General features: G+C 34.1%; 1 protein-coding gene across 7 annotated transcripts in view; it reads left to right on the top strand.

The window, feature by feature from the left end:
• Camta (Calmodulin-binding transcription activator) overlaps positions 1 to 19,590 on the top strand; it is a 322,129-nt gene extending 302,539 nt beyond the window's left edge. For 5 of the 7 annotated variants that reach the window (XM_019045124.2, XM_019045120.2, XM_019045122.2 and 2 more), the window contains 7 exons: positions 385 to 578; positions 1,036 to 1,181; positions 2,464 to 2,594; positions 4,116 to 4,190; positions 7,386 to 7,413; positions 10,380 to 10,492; positions 11,303 to 19,590. In XM_019045124.2, coding sequence (XP_018900669.2) covers positions 385 to 578; positions 1,036 to 1,181; positions 2,464 to 2,594; positions 4,116 to 4,190; positions 7,386 to 7,413; positions 10,380 to 10,484 — 679 coding nt within the window. In that variant the 3' untranslated portion in view covers positions 10,485 to 10,492; positions 11,303 to 19,590. The remainder of the gene's footprint in view (positions 1 to 384; positions 579 to 1,035; positions 1,182 to 2,463; positions 2,595 to 4,115; positions 4,191 to 7,385; positions 7,414 to 10,379; positions 10,493 to 11,302) is intronic. The other 2 variants (XM_019045126.2, XM_019045123.2) reach the window with 1 other exon arrangement.
• The last annotated feature ends 88 nt before the right edge of the window (positions 19,591 to 19,678 follow it).

Genomic DNA, 19,678 nt, shown 5'->3' with positions numbered 1-19,678 from the left:
TGACTAATGGATATGACTTGTTGCCTTTTTGAAATACACTGACCATATGGTCCTCGGTTTATAACCACCCCAACAAATATCAAGGATGGATGAGTAGGAGGGTTTGTAATACCTTAAAAAGTCCTTAAACATAATTTAATTTCTAATGCAACGCTTTTGATTTGGTTTCTTGTGAGACTTTGGTTTGGACTTGAAAAATTGAACTTCACATATGGAAAAATGTTGTGTCGCAATATGTTACGGCGGGAATTATCTATATTTGCGGAGGCCATACATGGCTGCCATCCTATGGCACCATTATCATGTCACAGACAAGGTTAGGCAGACTTGTAAAATTTATTCTAAATGAATCTATGCAGTAATAACATGTTCATTTCTGTGCAGGCACTATGACGTGGCTACTCCAGGCTCCAGTCTAAGTCCCGCGTCCTCGAGCTGTTTACAATCCCCTGCTCCATTCCCACTCCCTGACTCGCCATCACCCCCACCTACTACAGCAGATTTCTGTGAATTTTTCCAAGCTTCGTCAAACAACAGCCTATTCTTTGAAAAAGATTTCTCCAATTTAACTTTGTCAGGTATGTCGTTTAACATATCTTCTTATCAGCATTTAATGTCATCCTTGTTCCATGGAATCCAAGGAAAATTTTTTGTAGAAAATTGTCAAAAATTGATGCTTACAATCCCTCTATCCTCTCAGAAACTATCAAGGAATGTTGTGATTCGATGAGCACATCATCACGATTTCGTAGACAGCCATGTATTGCATTAGTAGAGTTAAAAATTGTCATATATTGCAATGAAATTGCTAATTCATCAGTGCTGATTTTTAGCAGTATTGTCATTAAAAAATCGCAATAAATTGAGGTGAAATCTCATTCCTACTAATTGATGATACCATTGATATGAAGCTGCTCTTACAGTGACAGCATATCACCCACCACCACCATCTTCCAAACCCCAATTCTCCCATATTCTTAATTTAAATATACTTTATACTTCAAAGTTAACAGTTTTGTATTCAATGTCCAACAGATCGAGAGCAAAGGGAACTGTACGAGGCAGCAAAAATAATTCAGAAAGCATACAGATCTTACAAAGGTAGAAAAAAATTGGAGGAGCAAGACAAGGAGAGGACGGCAGCTGTCCTCATTCAAAATTATTACCGACGGTACAAACAAGTGAGTGTGGCATGAGCCAATTTTGATGACGTGTCAAATCGAAAATGTATTTTCAGTAATTCAATCTGCAATTGATACTTTAATGTATATTTCTATGCCTAGTTCTGTATCTTCATGATACAAAAAAGGAATCGTTAAACTTCAGTAGGAAGTGTTTTCCAGTGGTAAAATCTAGCATTTTTCAAAATGTATGCCCTTGAATATTTGTAAGAATGGAGAATTTGCACGCAATTTTTTTATTGCTTCATCTGAAAGTGCCTAATGAGCTGAGTTCGCAATATTTTTCATAATTTTTTTCTGACATGGGAAATTGGAGAAAAATTGATTTAAAAGTGAGAAAATGTGCCGCCTTGTGACGTCATCTGGCGGCATTTCCCATTTAAACACATGTATTTTAGCAGAATCGGTTATTTTGTTATATCTCCTCTAATAGTTGCTCAATTTATGAATCAAGGGTATCTTCGTGTTCAGTTCACTCAGAGGATTCCACTTAAACAGGAAATTCATCAAATTTCAGACCCTTGCAAATTCTCCATTGAATTATGTACTGACTAAGGCAGTGGCAAGGCGTTAATAATCGATTATCGATCTATCGCCATTAAAAGCTATGGTAAAGAATCGATTAATAAGGTGTTGGTTGCAAACACCCTGTTAATCGATTCTTTTCCATAGGTTTAAATGGCAGATCAATCGATGTATCGCAAAGCACTCAACGCCACTGGACTAAGGTAGATGCAGAGAGAAAAGTACTTAAGGAAAAGAACCTTACAAGAAATTACTGAATCAAGAAAATGTAAGCATCGAATCAGTTATTTGAAATCATGTAAATCAAGGAAGCTTTATTCTTTTTTATTCAACGTTCGGCATGTAGGTATTGTATACTATTCTCTGAATGATGCTAACAATAACGAATCATATGGAGAGAGTAAAAGTATGAACAGGCTTGAGTTAAGTATTCATTGTTAAGAGTAGTAGAAAGGGAAGTGTATAGTTTCATTTGTGTTCTTTTGTAATTAAAACATGAACACATGTAAAAATATTATTTCTCATGATTGACTTTGTCTGTTGGAAAAAAATTAAACTCTGAATTTTGTAAAAATTTCAGGATCAGATGCGGTTTTCATTTTTCCTCATTTTCCAAAGAAAGAAAAATAATATTTTTGCTTATCCTTTCCAATTTTTTCCTCTTTGTTAGGTCGTTTACAAGTAGACATATTTGGTTCTTCTAATTCTAATTTCCCTGTGGTATCAAAATAATTTGTTTTCTTATCTGATTGACCAGTACGCTTACTTTAAGCAAGCAACTCATGCGGCAATGGTAATTCAACATGGCTATCGTTCCTACTGCGAGAACAAAAGATTCAAGAAAAATTATCACAACAGCAATTCATCATCCCCTTCCAGTAGTTTAAAGTAAGTTTTCGAAACATTTCCAGTTCTTGTAGTCTGTCTGCCCTAAGCATAACGTAAAAACATTGTGAATGATTTTTTCCTTTCAAAATATTCTTTAAAGAATTCAAAGTGACATGAATGTGCATAATAAATAATAATACTTGCAGCCTATTGACTTGTCTGTAAGAGCTGAAGACCCTCTAAATAGCATAAGCTTTTAAAATGGAACTTTTTCTCATTCCATGGAAAGTCATCTTTGGAGACAAATTTTATATGCGTTTCTGTGATTTAGAAGTTAAAAGGTCGAAGCCATTGGGGCTCAATCACATTATTACCTATAGTAAAACGGTTTACTTGATAATTTATTCATTCACTTAAGGATGTGTTCAAAGCATCATCCTATACATTTTTTGGTTAATTATTTTTGTGATTTGACGTAAATTCCCAGAAATTTGCATTATAAGATGTGGGCCCATCAATGAATAATAAGTTGTCCACTGAAATTTTACATTGTTGCAAGGCAAAAAAGTTTCCCTCTTGCTGACCTCCTCCAATATGACAGCAATACCAGAATGGCTCTCAGGACTAGTCTCTCCTCGCAATTTAATCCAATAGCATTTACCATTGAAATTTTTTAAGAAATTATGAGAGTTTAGATTTTTAATTTATTTCATATGCCAGGTACTCATCTTTTATGGAGGAAAGAGCAAAGAGCTTCTTGATCATCAATCTTGTGGGACTCAAAAAAATCAGGAACATTATGGAGACATGCATTTACCTTACAAACGCTGATGCACCTCAACACATGTTTAAATGCTCTATCATTAGAGTACTTAAGCAGGCCAGATTAGATCACAAATATTTATGTTTCTTTCTTTTCATCAATGCCAAAGTACTACTGTGTAAATAGCGTGATCTTTTATTTGGCCTATTTATGCTAAATGGAACTATGTGCAAGTAGAAAGATGCGGTGTGCTTGTGCAAGCTTCATAAGATACAATGTAAAAGTGGATATAGTTGCTTTTAAGAAAATGGAAAAGCAGGAGTTGACGTTGAATCAAAAGGAACTGAGCTCTAACTCGTGAGCCGTGGGCATGCAACAAGAGCCTTGTAGACAGGGCTCATGAGTTGAAGACTGACAACCTAGGCGTCGTCGCTGCCGTCGTTCGGCATCGAGTCCGATCGTCACCGCTGATGTCACGGCACTTTTAAATTCCCATTCATCCTTATGGCCCTCAACTAATGAGCACACCGCATCTTTCCATTCGCACATAGTTCCATTTAGCATAAATATGTCCATTAGTGAATGTAGTAGGAATATCCTTAAATTCTCTTTGACTTTCAAGACCATGAGAAATAGCCCTTTCTAATAATTCTCTTTTTTTTTATAAATTTATAACTCATTGGTTTTGCAATAGAATTGTTTAATAATTGCACAATCATACCATAATCTTAAGAAATAAACTCTCTCCTGTGCATCAAAATCATAATTATTTATCAAGATATTGAATAATGATTAACTTTTACCATTTTTTTCCTCAGACGAACCCATTCTCAAAGGAGACAACACCAAGCAGCCAGGCAAATTCAGCAATTTATGCGGCAGTCTAAAAATAAGTAAGTCTTTATACTGTCTTGTAAGTTTCTTCGTGTCTAGTAGGTTGGACTAGGAATTTTGAACCAAAAAAGTAAGAATAATAAAAATAATGCCTTTTAATTAAAGACCATCAGTCACTGATGACTGATGATCAGTCACTTACGCCAAAAAAGATTGGGTTTTAAAAGAATGCTTAGGACACAGAGTTTGTTATTATACTCATTGATTCAATCGGCAATTCTCTTTCACTAATCAGTTCAGCTGTTGTTTCGTCTCTTCATACATTAATAACATTGTCGCATACCGATCCTATCTTTTTGCATACGATAATTGTTAGGACAATTATGAGCTACACTCTTCATTCAGGGAAAAGTGGACATGTATATAATAAAACGACCCCCCTTAAACTTTGATTTAAATGGCAGAATTTTAAAGTAACTTATAAGTAACTTTTGGCCTTTAAAGTAAGGAGTCACAAAACACGGAACCATGTTCTCCTCACTTGTTCTAATCTCTTTGGCCAAAATATTTTCTAACTTTCGAACAAAAATTACTCAGAAACTGCGTCGATCATGTACACATACTTATAAGGATCTCAGTGTTGATAAAGTCATATTGAATGTATTGATAAAACTGCTCAGAGAAATGTTTTATATCTTACTTTAAAAGTAATTCCCAAAAATTTCGAAGCAAATGAGAGTTAATTTGAAGTTAGCGGTTTCAAAGATATGTAGTTTTGATTTTAAATTAAATCGCCTTATTTTAGGTTCAAAATCATACTCTATAATGTAAATTCATAAGAGTTACGTGTAAGGCATTACGCTCTAGGCGCATAACACTTCATGGGGTTGGACCGTGAAGCAGTCAGAGCCCCCCTATTTTTATTTTAAAAAGTAACTTGACTCTATTAGGACGTGAAGGAACCAAACTGCTTGCGGTCGCTTTCTTGAGGTGCTAGGAAACATTTTTCAGTGAAATTGAACTAATTTGCGCTTATTGTCAAAAATTGCTCTTTTTAAGAGATTTACCTCCCAAGACAACATCAAACTATGACAATTCTCAATTAAATCTAGTTCATCAAATCAGTATTATGTAACCACCAATCTTTTAATGAAAGAAAAAATTATTGTACTGAAGGATGAAACTAGAAAAACTTGTATCCTGATTGTATTATTTCATAAAATCTACTATTTCTTAATTTTGTCGAAAATAATATTACTAGACATTTTTATATGAAAATTTTAGAGAGTACTATCAAGGGAGCAAAGAAAAGTTACTCAAAATTTTGTCTAATAACAATGATTAGTCATCCTTCACAGAAATGAATTGCAACAGGAAATCTGCAAAGTCACAAACCATTGTATAATAAGGTTTGGTAGTTTTGCCACTGATACTTAAATTCTTGGCTGTTGTGATAATAGCCATAATATTATCAATTTCTTTCAACTTGATCTGATACTTTTGTAACTGGAATCATAAAGTTACAGGTTTGTAATCGACCCAATTTTACAGTTAGCGTGCCAGGTAGTCTTTGTAGTAGTTGCTTGCCTGTATCAATCTAACCACTAATGCTCTCTAAAATTACGAGTCTAAGAATTTTTGCCTAGAGTTTGCTTTTAATTTTATTGCAGCGGGACCATAATATCTGTGATTAGTCAGTATTTCAATTTTGTAAAGTAGGAGATAAGTGGTGAGCGTAACATTAACCTTGGAATATTCAGAGGGATTCTCTGGCTTTTAACTACAATTGCCTCCATCAAGGAAAAGACAAGCATTTAATCTTAGAAAAAAAGAAGAGAATTCCAAAGTTAGTACACCCTAAGATGCACAAATTATGCCAAAATTCATTTACAGATTTTGTGTGTTTTTGATAGTAAATCTATGCCATGAAAGTTAAGACTGTGCACTAAGCTCCACTCGTATCGCAACAGTGAATTTGCGCTCCATAAGCGCCTCACAGTTTGCTCTCAAATGTTGCTCAGATGTTTGAGCTAGTTTTGACACACATCCCGTATTAAAGTTCTCAGAGCAATATGTAAATGTTATTGTATGTAAATTTTCTATTGATATTAAAAAAATGTCTCTTTAATTAATAAACGTTAGGGCGATGGACCACTAGACAGGGTGAGATCGAAACACTTCATTATACATATAAATATTTGTGGTTTTTCATCATAATTTCAATGAAATCCTGTTCAAAAAGTAATCATTGTTATATATTTTTTATATTTGACTCCATGAGTAGCAAATTCAGACTCTCTGCTCTTGAGGAAACCAAACTATTGAAAATCGACTTGAACCCTCAGAAATATGAAAAGTTTGGTCTTGGGAAAATTTGTTTTCTCTTTTAATTCTTAGTTACTCTAAAGTTATCAAGAAAAGGCCAGCACAAGGAAAAAATTATCTCTCTGTAAGGCCCATCAAGTTTAATTCAGTACTTAATGTAACTTGAGTAGATTTAAAAGTTTTGACCATAGTAGGGAGTTTGAACTAACAAATATGAAAACTTTAATTTTTCTCATACAAGTAGGTTTTGGACTTTTTGTAAATTATTGCGCTCTTTATGAAATTTTAAAGAGAAAATACTAAAAATTAGAACACATTTTGACATCAAGCTTGGTTTCTAACTTTGTCTAGTGATTCATCAGATACTTAGATACCTACCGATTTTCTTTTGATGCACTCTTTTTATGTACATAATCAGTCAAAAGAGTGCTGCACTTTATATCTTCCTTTGATATTCAAAAACTGATACTGAATGACTAATTAGAAAACGAAATTTCCCATTCCTCTTGCATGGTCCAAAAAGGCTATTTTTTCTCTAATGGTATATGGTTTTCAACACAATACACTACCATGTTAATGTTCGAGGAAGCGCAGGTGCACTTACATGGAATTGAAAACCCATGATGCTCAGATATACGTCGAGAAATTCTAATCTAAAACTCCAATTTGCAGAAAAATGTGTGAATATAAGAGTGTGAACTATGAAATACATATATGAAACTTTCGTTTGAAAGCTATCGACAGTCATGGGATCATCTGATGAGTGTCAGGTCTTTGATTTTAGCCCGTAATTTTAAGGAAACCTTTAAACTCTTCGTTCTTTTAATCGGTGGCAACAGTTTTTGATCATCAGAAGTTAGGATTGGCTGCCCCGTAAATTTATTTTTCTCAATGACGTTTTTTTTTCTTTCTTACTTGCTTCGTTTTAGCGTTTGGGAAACCGGTGCTGAAACAGTGGTAAGTCAGTATTTTCTCCTGATTCTCGTTGTATTGGTCAGGGTCATTCGAGTGAGTAAATGAATGATTAGCTTCTCTCTTGAAGTTCTCCGTGCACTTAGCCCTTACCTCTTCATTTCTGTCAATGAGCTGACTAAATATCCTAAATATTATACTGATTCCAATATATTGCAGACACATTTTTAAATTATTATGCTTGCATCAGGAGATACCTATCTAATTGAGGAAATTGTAGTTTGTATTAATATTGGGAGTTTTAGATTTGTTCAATATTTTCATTCAAAATTAATCACACATGAAACAGTTAAGCAATTTCCAAGATTAAAAACGGACAGAGAATCAAGTAGATGAGTTGCGAATGCGTTGTTTTGCGTTAAAAATATTTTGTAATGTCAATCATAAAATTTTGAAAATGAAAGACTGCAGGAGTGTGTAGGTATTTCTACAGATTGAGGGCTAAGAGCTTTCAAAGATAATCAATCGTGTAGTTCCCGAGAACAAACGCTGAAAATATTTTACCATGTGAGCTCTTAAAATATATTGATAACGGCGTGCAAACCATGTACCCTAATCCATGTATCCGTGTATTTAATTAAATCTGAATGTTTATTTTTATTTTGATATAATTATTTAACATGTAAACATATCGTTGAATAATTTTTTAGCTTGTGGATAATGTGTAAATGTATACATGACGGTGGTATTCACAGTTATTCCATTGTTAATTTTCTGGGAAAAAATTGCGACAGTTAACAAGATAAAAAAAAAAAAACCCCACTTTTCATACCAAAAATGAAAAGCAGAAGACGAAAAAAAAATTCAGTTCAGTGAATCATTTTTATTACTGGGAAATGTTTCTGAGGGTATTTCTCTGTAGTTTCTTTTTTCAGATTTAGGAATTTCTTCTTTATGATTTGATATAGTTTAAACTCTCTGTGGTTTACAAAATTTTCGTTGGAGTGGGAGAGATATTTAGGGGGAGAAAGTTATGAAGATTTTCTCTGCAATCTGAGTGGCAGTGCACTTGCTTCCTAATTTAACATTGATTGAATATCTTTTTTCTGAATTGGTTGAAATTTGAGGGTGTGAATTTTGTCTTTAACAATAAGTCCTGAATAAAGTATTCTCATCACAACTCCAATTCTCAGTTTAGTGGAATTTTATCATCATTTGTTTTGTTGAATACTTAGATTGCTTTTTTACACGTTTTTCATGTACCGCCTCCATTGATAATTTATTTTTATCTTTTTTAAACCGGTAAAGAAATTATTTTAGTTTGCCCTCTTATAATTTCTTGATAATTACTTCCAATTGTTGCTTTTTCATTCATGTTGCATCAAAAAATGAGATGGCGTCATTGAACAAAAGGCATCACCCACAAAAAGCTGCTTTTTTGCTTATTTATTCTCATGGTTTTTCACATCTGAAATATGCCCGTTTGACTGCTTTCTCTTCTTTTTTTATTGCGTTATATCGGATTTATTCTCCTTTGTCGTGTAATTAATTTATTTTTTTTATTTTTTTTTTTTTTTGTATCATTTATGAATATGCTTTTCCATTCTTCTCTACCGGGATTTTCAGTCTGCCACTTTTTTGTCCCACCAGTTTTCAATTAAAACACAATCAGTGTCTTTTTACCCATCATTCCTGGTTAACTTGCACTCCTCAAGGGATGCATTCTTTATCACTTCTTTCAATCACCACTAATTTGCTTTTCACACTACAGGAAAGCAGCATGATTCGGTTGCTCCTTGATAATATTTCATGAGAGAGTAATCTGTGCATTAGGAGCCTCCTAAAAGTTTACTTTTCCCTTCGCCCATAAATTTACACAGGGGGAAAGAGGCATCAACCTTAAATTGAGCTTTTTAGGGAAAGAGCTCATACACACTCTTTTCGTAAGTTAGTTTTTGGATCTCACATTGAGTTGTCAACAAATGTTGATGTTTTACAAGTGTTTTGAAAGCAAGGCCCACAGGTTCAAGAGGTCATCTGGCATTTTTCGCTTACGACTCCTCTTTGACAGATTGCTGAGTAACAATCAGAAAATTTTGAAAGTAGATTCAGTTCAGTGCCTTAACATGTGTCTTACTGAATGTTTTAGACTCCAAAAACGTATAGAGTGAAAAATTCCAGAGTTCTGGTTGCATTTTCACCGCCATTCCTCCAAGTGGGTTTCCACTCAATAATAATTAGGAGCTTTGGATATTGGACTTTGTTTCTATGCCTACCAATGTATTTTTTACTGCACTCAATATCACAAAAAATCGAAAAAACCAATGATTGCTTGTCCATTTCTGGAAGAAGGGTGCTTAACCAAAAATTTAAAAAATTCCTCCCACAACGCCCAACCATAAGTGAGTTTCAATGGCCAAATTTTATTCCGAGATGTGTCATGTTCCTCGTCCACAGCGGTCAGAAAACAAAAATGAAAACTTTGAATACTCTTTGCTCAAAACCAATTTTTAGTTAAGCGCCCTTTTTCTAGAAATCTCCTCAATGGGCCACTAGACAAGGCACAAACAAACTAAAACTTTCCGTTAATTATATGTCTTCTCAAAATTTCATGTAGGAAATGAATCACACAACAGGAAGTTTGGAAAAGCACTTTTGAAGAAGATATTATTAATTAGATTTAGCATTAGCCCAGTAGCTGAAATACAAATGACATCATTTGTATAATTTGCATTCTATTCAATCAGTGTTAAATGTTAGTGTCACTATCTTGCATAGTAGTTGATTTCTGAACTTTCCGCTGAAAATCTCTCCGCGTACAGTTTTGAAAAGGAAACATATAATGCAGTGCTTTAATTCCCACCTATTCTAGTGGCCCATCATTTCTCTTTTAAGCAGCTTTGAGGTTGTTGGAAGTAAAATCCTCAAAATTCTACCTCAAGCTCATTGAAGCTCATCTCAGTTTCATTTCCTCCTTCCATTTTTTTCATTTTTTTTTCTTTGCTTGTCAGGTTACAGAAAGAGCGTGCCTCAGCCGGCGAAAGAGAGAGGCAAGTCGACCAATGTCTGGATGTCCGCCTAAACTTGCTCAGTTCTCAGTCCATCGATCCAAATAAATGAACACGTAAGTAAATGTGCAAGGTTGCCTCTATTTAATTCAATTTCATAGCTTGATGAATCCGAAAAACTTTAAATGAAATTTTTCAAATCATATACAAGTACATGATAGTAATTTTCTTTTTTACTCTTATAAAGCTTGGGTGTGCTTTTCTTCTGGTCCAGTCCATGTAACACTTGAATGGCTTACACTGATTGTGTATACACAACTGGCAACAAAATTTGGCTCAATGCCAAATCAATTTAATGTTTCATTTTTTACTTAGCCCAGACATCGTGGCAGTCATTTTTACTTAATTTTTCTTGTGAGTTTGAGCTTATTATTTCGATTTTATATAATTTATCAGTGGTGAAAGTGCAAAAATACATAATCAGTTGCTATGTTTCAAAATCTCTGCTCCTATTTTATTTTTCAAAATGAAACCAACATAAATCATGCCTTGAAATTTTCCCAGAATTCTTCACATAGAGAAGAAAAATAACTGGAGTTTTCAAGAAATGACGTCGAGTAGATTTCAATGTAGAAAATAAAATATAACTGGAAGTTTGTATTGTGGCAAACCAAGATACGCATTTCTGCAGTTTCATCATCATTATGTTATTTATGCCTGAGTTTTGTTACTCCAAAATTTTTACCCTGTTTTTTTCGGTTCCATTGTTAAACTGCATTACTTTTATTCATGAATCAGGGCTTAAGTATTATTGGATTAGGTATTCAAGTAAATTTCTTTATTTATCGTTTTCGTAGTTGAGTAAAAATTATCTCAAAAATCATTATCAAAGCTAAAAATTTTGCTTTTATTTTTTTCCTTTATAGATCAGATGCGGAAGGACTTAGTTTGGACATCTAAACAGAAAGATTTCTTCCATTTATTTGCCAACGAAAGAAATTTTAACTCTCGTTTCCTCACTTTAGAGTGAGTTTAATACTGCTCACCTTGGACAATCTCTGCAGTTTTGAACGGACCACAGCGAAAACAATCTATTCGACTGTGGGAAAGAGTATTTTTTTCCTTCAAATGAACTGTTAATCTCTAATCATAATGTTAACTTTTTGTAAGATAGTTGCACCAAAATCCAGCATTAAAAAAGTTCCCTCTTTTCCAGTGGTAAGGCGTGAATGATCGATGATTGATTATCAATATTTCCCCATTTGAAGCCATGGTAAAGAATCGATTATTTAGGTGTTCATTGCCAACACCCTATTTATTGATCCTTTTTCATTTCTTTAAATGGCAGATCAATCGATATATTGCAAAGCACGCCACACCACTGCTCTTTTCTAGTTTTGAAGATTATCGTCAAAATCAGCAATTTAAGTGCGTAATAGCATAAAGGAATTTATCTGAGCAAACGGTGAGGAGGTATTGGCTGTAGAAGGATGGAAGCTAAATTGTACGACTGTACCTATTTCTTCCGTGGATGTGGCGCATTCTGGGAAAATGGCCCCCATCTTCTAAGAGACCTTAAATTATTACTAATGCGTTGAAGAGTTAATACTTTGCACCCACACATCAAGATTGCTCAGCAATTTGAATATTGAACAACATTGTAGTGACTTCAAATTTCAGAATGGCTACCCGAAAGGCCAGTAATTAGGAAATACATCTTCACTCCATTCAGCGATGCTATGTTGAGCATATCATTTACACCTGCATCCTGTAACATATTAGATAGGAGTTAGCTTAAAAAGCTAAACAGGGATCATTTTGAACTACTCATATTTTATCTGGCAATTAGTTTGCTGTTTTTCTGAAAAGTGTGACTTACAGCTATTTAATTCAACTCAAGTGAGGTCTCCCTAGTAGTAAGGTCCATGAAGAGTAGGATTTTGCCACTTAGAGGCCAGGCCCATGGCATGAAGACGTGCAGTGGATACTTCATTTGGAAAGGGAAGATACTCAAAATGATATGAATTAAATTTCCTTTTCTTCCTTGAAATACGAGGCAATTTAGGCATGTCTTTCTAAAATATGGATATTATGGATCATAATAATTTCACAAGTGGTTTAAGATAAGCAAAAGATGGTCAGGATCCATAGAAACAAGTTGAAAGTTATGGAAAGTCGTTTCTTTTTGGTTCATTATTGCAACTAATGTTGTTCGCTGGACCGCAAGGGCTCCAAAATTGAGCTCTACTGGCTAAATGCTCGCTTCATGGACTTGAATCAGGTCACTTCGCTTGGAGAACAGTCAGAAACCTCTCTGCTTTCCTTTTGCATCAGTGGCTGATTTAGGGGAGGAAAAAGATGATCTTCCCTCGTTCCTTCCTCCATTAAAATGCTGCACTTCCATTTTTTCTTGTTTTTTTTTTTTTTTTTTTTGGCTGTGTTAAAATATTTTCAAATGAAAGTACATATTATATTTTCAAAAAAGTTTTATCACACCATTATAAAATAGAATGTGAACCTTTAATATTTTCTTTCACATACTTTTAGGGTCAGAAGTTTGTTAAGAATTTTAATGGCTAAACTCAGAAGCCGCGTTACTCAGTGGTAGTTTTTCAAAAATTTTGTTCTCATTTAATTTTTTATAACCAAAAACCAGCCTCGATTAAAATTTTTGGAAATTTTCACAGAATATTCTTTAGAAAATAAAAATCATAAAAAATTCTAAGAAACCACACTCGTCAGTTTTTTTACTAAAAGAAATGTGGTATATCAAGAAGATTGCAACAATGCAAACCCAGAAACGCTGTATCTGAGTTAAGCCACAGATCTAATTTGCATTTTTAAAAAAATAAATGATTACATATGCTTTTTTCACAGTTAGGTATTTGGCTTTTGCTTTTGTAAGTGAAACTTATATAGTTAACCAATCTGGGTCTTATAGTTCACAGAATTTTGAGGATAGTATGTGATCAAATATTTTGGATTTGCAGCAAACGCTGCTGTTTCTAGCTATATCTACTCACAGTTTGTCTTAATTTACTGACACTGTTTACTTTATTTTTTGCATCGTTCCTTCTCCATACTTTTTGACGCTTACTCAAAGAAGTTACCTTTTTCAATGGAAAGCTCATTGCAAAATCATGATTCTTTGCCCTACCTAATGTTTTCAAAATTTAGAAAATAGGTAAGACGCGATTCAATGCATTTGCATCCGATAGTTCAAGCTCCAGAAAATTTGGCAAGGAGAGCAACAGCAAGTAGATTGCAGAAAGTTCAAATATTTGAACTTCACTGTAGCCTCGGAACACGAGAAACTGTGCATAAAGATGAGAAGACTATTGATTTTTTTTTTTTTTTATTTCTGTGCGTACTTTATTTCAAAGTAAGCACTTTTTTTTATTATTCTCGCAACTAACTCACTAACCTATACCAAATGCAGATATCAAATTTTAAACACTAAGACATCTAACTGCCCTACTTTCCAGCAGAATTTCTTGGGGCCTGAAATTTTAGGTGGACATAATGCTTGATTGTAATTCTAGTTTCCAGAAAATTTTAAAAAAAATATGAAAACTAAGGATTTTGCAATGAGCTCACTATGTTTTCACTTGTTTTTGTTGACTTTTATCTTATTACGCACCCAGTGTGATACAACTCTTGGGAAACAATTTTGTCCACCGACTATCCTAAGAAGCATTTTTTTGGTAAAATGCATGTGGTGCAACATTGATTTGTTTGAGCTAAAATTTGACTGATTCAATATTTTTGCAAATTTTTGTCAAATTATGTCTACTTTCAACTAAGAATTTGCAGAACAGAATAGAAGGCCTAAAATAGTCATAATCATGAATTAATATTGCTCATTCCTGGTTTAATAGACGCAAAGATTTGCTATTCTGTGGAGATTTCATTCTCCTGGTTCAAGAATGCTAACAGATATGATTCAAAAGGGTGGCTCCAATGAACACTGATTAAACATGGGAAACTGATCTTCAAGGGTTTTTTTTGGTCTTATTCCTAAAATTTGATCCATTTGACCAAAAAAGACTCCGTGCGAAGTTTCAGTCAATTTCAGTCTCTGTTCCTCGAGCTCAAAATGTTTGTAAAAAACCGCATTTCGTAATTTCTACTGGTTTATCTGGATCAATTTGACTGAAATTTGGCACAGGGTCTTTTTTGATTGAATAAATCAAGTTCAGGAGGTAGGTAAACCGAAAAAAAATTTGACAATGCTCGAATTGGGCCACCTTAACTCCTCCTGCGGGCTAATTGTTGAAATTGGTAGACAAGACAATAGACAAAGAAGTCAAAAAGGATGTGGAGGGATCCTATTGGTGTAAGAGGGTGGTTGCAATGGATCTAAGAGGTAGGTAATAGATTAACTAACGGCAACCCACAGGAGACCCTATAGTTAATTGGTCCATAATTTTCTCTCTCAGTCTATAAGAACCACTCATTTCAACCAATAGGATCACTCCAACTCCTCATGTCCTCTGTGTCTATAATTTGTCTATCAATTTTGACAATCAGCCAGCAGCATTAGACTACTGAGTGTATGACATGTGACTGTTCACAGGAAGAGGGTTTTTGGAATACGGAGTCCAAATTTTCGGGTGAATGATTTTTGTTACGTTGTATTGATAAAATTGATAAAATTAGGATTATAGTAATTCAGTTACAATTTTTTTTAGTTCATTTTCTTAGTACTATTAAGAGTTGAGTTGCGCCGTAATCTGACATTTAAAAACTACAATCCTGGATGAATTGAAATTTCCCGAGTGTTTCTCATTCAAAACCACATTATCGGACTAAGTACAAATTCAGGCTGCTTTATCTCCGGTTTGGTTCAACTTTTTTGGGCATTTTTGGTGCCTAAATGTTTGTCAATGTTCCTATAATGTTAAACACTAGGTATTTCTTGTGTTAACACAGTGGTATCAATATTTCCTTTTTAAGTTGTCCAGTACTTTTCCTGTGTACACTGTACAGTCACATAAGTAGGGACAGTTTTCAAGACCATAGACAGAGGAAAACGAATTTGCCCCAACTCTGAAATCAATCTGTATTCTATCCATACTTTTAGAAGTCTTAACCACAATTAGTCTTCATTATTGGAAGTTTAATCTACCATAATTCTGTTTGCTTTTCCCTAAAAACTAATGTATTTCCCTCTCATCCTATTTGTAACTAACGATCCACCAAATACTGCCTGGCTGTGCTTTGTAAAGAAAATACATCAGGGAGTGGCCAGAGATTTATACCCATTGATACGAGGCTAATGTAAAGAGAACTAAAAACTGGGAATGTGCAAAATCATTACAACTGTCATACGTAAAACATTTTAGCATGTTTTTTCTGGAAAGTTCGGCAACATGAACAGTCCTATTGGGTTAAAATTTTAGTTCTTTTTGCATTAGCATGCGAAGTACTCCTGAAAATTGCAAATTCATCATATTGTAATTAGTGGCATCATCAGATGACATGCAAGATGACAACAATATCTCAACTGGCTACCGCCACTCCTCCTGTATTTTTTCCATGACTGTCCTTACATTTCAGTTCTTGAAGTTTAAGTAGCCCAGGGTAGAATAGAGAGGCTTCGGCTCTCAGCCGTACTGTGCTACTTTTGGCAATTTTGAACAATGACTTTTAAATTGAAAATACAAAAATCTTTGGTGGTTCCCAAAATGGGAGATGAATTGCCAACATAATATTAAGCGAGGTTTGAAGACAGTTCAAGTATTGATTTAGTTGTGATCCAAACTCACTGTGTGATTTTTTCATTTTTCAGCAATTCATTCAATTCAATTTATTGAATGAATTGCTGAAAAATGAAATAATCCATGCATGATTCATTAAAGTGGGTACTGAAAGTTCTCGTTCGAAATCTGTTGCATTCAAGAATTCATAAAGAACATCAGATCTATAATCATCAATTAGTAGGAGTCAAATCACATGGTAAAATTGTCCATCTCTTTTTCAAAACTTTGAATTTCCATCGTTGAAGTAAATGACAGGTTTTTATCTCAAAATTTTAATAGGCTGGCGCTCTGAGCAAGGGAATTTGTTTGTAGAAATTTAGAAACAGAAGTCTCATTGTTGGGTGTAAAGTCAATCGTGAAGGTGTTTAAAATAGACTGGACACATATTGTGCTTTTTAAGAAAAAAGGAGGTATTTATGTTACAAATCTCTTATGGGAATTGTCTATTGGTTGAATTTGATGCATTGTGAACTTGTCTTATTTATTGTTACCTTCAATAAGTATTTGTAAGCACTTAGAGATTTTGTGTACTGTTCTCAAGATTTTAGTCACCGAATATATGTAAAAATCAAGTCACACATTGACTAAGTTTGGCGTTAATACAGCTCAATCAAAGAAGTTCTTGGTCTCGCTTTTAAGGAAGTCTAATTTCTACACAATGGATGACGTTTATCCTACACAACGAAAATTTTTCAGAGAAAATAGTTCTAACCTCGCCAATCCAAAGGCTCTCCTCCTTTTGTCACTAGCCTAATAGGTACTCACAGATGACAGTAGGACTCAAGTTTTGGCTCATTTTAATTACAATCCATGTGCCATTAGGTCCCCTTTGCAGATAGGTGTTCCTTTGAACAAGCCTAAAATAGTTCCTTTTTAGTAGTTGCAGTCTAACTTGCTAAGAATCATTCAACGAATTGTTTTGATTTTTCTGTCCATACGTTTTTTTTTTCTAGTCACATTTACACAACGCAAGCAGTGCATAACCTGATTTTTGCCGATATTCAGGAGCAAATACCTTGAAAACAGCTTATGTAATCCTTAAGTGCCAGTTAAACTTAGGTTCAGGATGATTGAACATGTAAAATATTCAAGTTTTTCTAATTTGTCCAACAGGTGATTTTGATAAGAGGTCGCCAATCTCCTGCATATGATTTTGATCTTGTTTATGGAAATAGTTGTTAAGGTATCAAAAGCTCTAATAAGATGTTTGATAAACATACCTCGCTGGGAGGAGGTGTTTAGTGGCTTCTGCCATGGTTTGGTTGATCTGTTCGCTGCAGGTCTTCCACCAGGCGGAGATGCTTGTTATGAGACAAAATCCAAAGAAATGGAGTAAGCATCATCGGAGTATGCATATCATCGGTAACAGTGCAGATTTTTGTTATAAGTGACACCATAGTTTGTTCATGATTTATTCGACAGTGACTGCATAGTGTGGAAACGTGTCAGGACTACTCTGAACTAGAGGTATTCTCTCTCCACTCTTTACTCTGAATTAAAAACCGAAGTCTCTTTTAGCAAGATCGTAACTGTTATAAATTGAGTGAGTAACTTCTCCATCAACTAGGTCAAAATACTTAAGCATCAACTCCAAGAAATTTTCTCAGAGTATTTTAGACTTCGTTTTTACAACCTTTAGTAATTTTCATAGAGGCCATCACATAAGTAAATTTCCCTAATACTATTGCATTGTGTGATCTGTGTCGCATGGGTTTGATGACGGGTTTAGCAACTTAAATGAGTTCAACAAAAATAAAATTGGTAAGGGAAGCCTGAATTTATCTTTTTTGAGAATATCAAAGTTTACAAAATTTCAATTTCATCGCATCAAGTTGTTACAACAGTAGCTATTTTCAGAGTTAGCAAATTCTCAACCGAAGTTTAAAGAGTCCCATTTTGCAAAGTTATATTGTGCCTAAAATCAAAGTAAAATTTCATTAAGCAAATAAGAGGTCAAATTTCAGAAACCAGGGCTGTAATTTTAAGATGCACCTTGGAGTTTCCTTGAGAATACCTTATGTGCATTGAAATCCTTATACTAAGGCAATTTGAGTAAAGAGACCTTGAGTCAAGGATGTTATAAGGAGCGTTTTTGAAGTCAGCCTTAAATTTTGTTGCAAAACTGAGAATATTATCTTCGTATTAGTGTTGTCAAATTTATCTCAATACCCTAACAACTGAAAGAAATCACCCCCTTTTGCTTGGTCAGAAGTTCCAGGCTTGACTCTCCTACAGTGTCCAAGCTGCTACAAACTTTTAATGACAAAAAAATAGAAGAAGGTACATACAGTAATTGCACAGTTTTTTTGCTGGCAGTAGGCTAACCTTATGTAAGGATAAGCGATTTTTTTACCTCAGACATCAGCTGCTTGAGGCATAGCAAAAGAACATATTTCTGTCAAACGGAACTATGTGCATTAAGACGTGAGCCCTGAGACCCATAAGAATGTACGCATAACAGGGCTCACGCCATGAAGCACATATCGACGGTGAAACTACCAAACCACGTATCTCGGTTTGCGACGTCGCAGACTTCCTGTCATACTTTATTTTTTAAATGAAAAACTACTTAACGTCCAGTCTTGAAAATTTCTGCGATTTTTCCTCCTCGTGCGGAGAAAATTCTGTGAAAATTTCAAGGAATGATATTGATTTGGTCTACTTCAAAAAAATAAAATGTGAGCGTAGATTTTTAAACACCGCAAACGAGATACGTGGTTTAGTAGTTTCACCATCGATATGTAGTTCCTTTAGGCAGAAATACGTCCAAATATCCCCTTTATTCAATGCTCATCATGACTCTCCTCAAAATTTGAATGTGAGGTTTAAGTACCTAACAATCAATAAATTAGGAGAAAAATAGTTGGGAAACTTACTTATGGGAAGACTCTTCGATTAAAAATCAATTGAACATAACTGTAACTATGCTTATTATGATTGTAAAGAATGAAGGTTCCTATTCTACAAATGCAATCAAAGAATATTGAAAAGAAGATTAGAAAAGTTGTTAAATGATTAGTAAAAATGTGATATTATCTTCTCTATTTTCCAGTTATTTATTTATTTATGTTTTATTTATTTTCTCTTTCTTTATTTTTAGTTGTTAAACTTTTTGAGCCATTATGAAAGGTTTGACATCAAGTTATTTTGTAAATTTGCATTTATGTAATTGTGTTGTATTATAAAGGCAATTAGGGCGGCCAGAAGTAATAATTCAATTTAATTTCACTTAAACTTTTTCCACCATTGGGCGAGTGTTCTTCAACCATGTAAATATAAACATTTTGATTATGTAAAGTGTAAAAATTAGGCTTATAAATTGCAAACTTTTAAAATGTACAAAGTTTTTTTAAGAGTTATTTAAAGTTATCATTCCACCTTGTATCTCTTTGAAATGCATGTAGATCTATCTTTTGATCATGCTTCAAAATATAGTTGCTTTTGAGTTTAAAGGTTCTTTTAGAGATTTTTTGTGCACAAGTGCTCAGGTTATGCACTTCACTTATGCACGTTCCCAAGCAAAATTTCTAAAGAGTCCTC

The sequence above is a fragment of the Bemisia tabaci genome, chromosome 2 (genome assembly GCF_918797505.1).
Source record: "Bemisia tabaci chromosome 2, PGI_BMITA_v3".
In the NCBI taxonomy this organism is placed as follows: domain Eukaryota; kingdom Metazoa; phylum Arthropoda; class Insecta; order Hemiptera; family Aleyrodidae; genus Bemisia; species Bemisia tabaci.
This window is presented reverse-complemented; position numbering and strand designations above follow the sequence as displayed.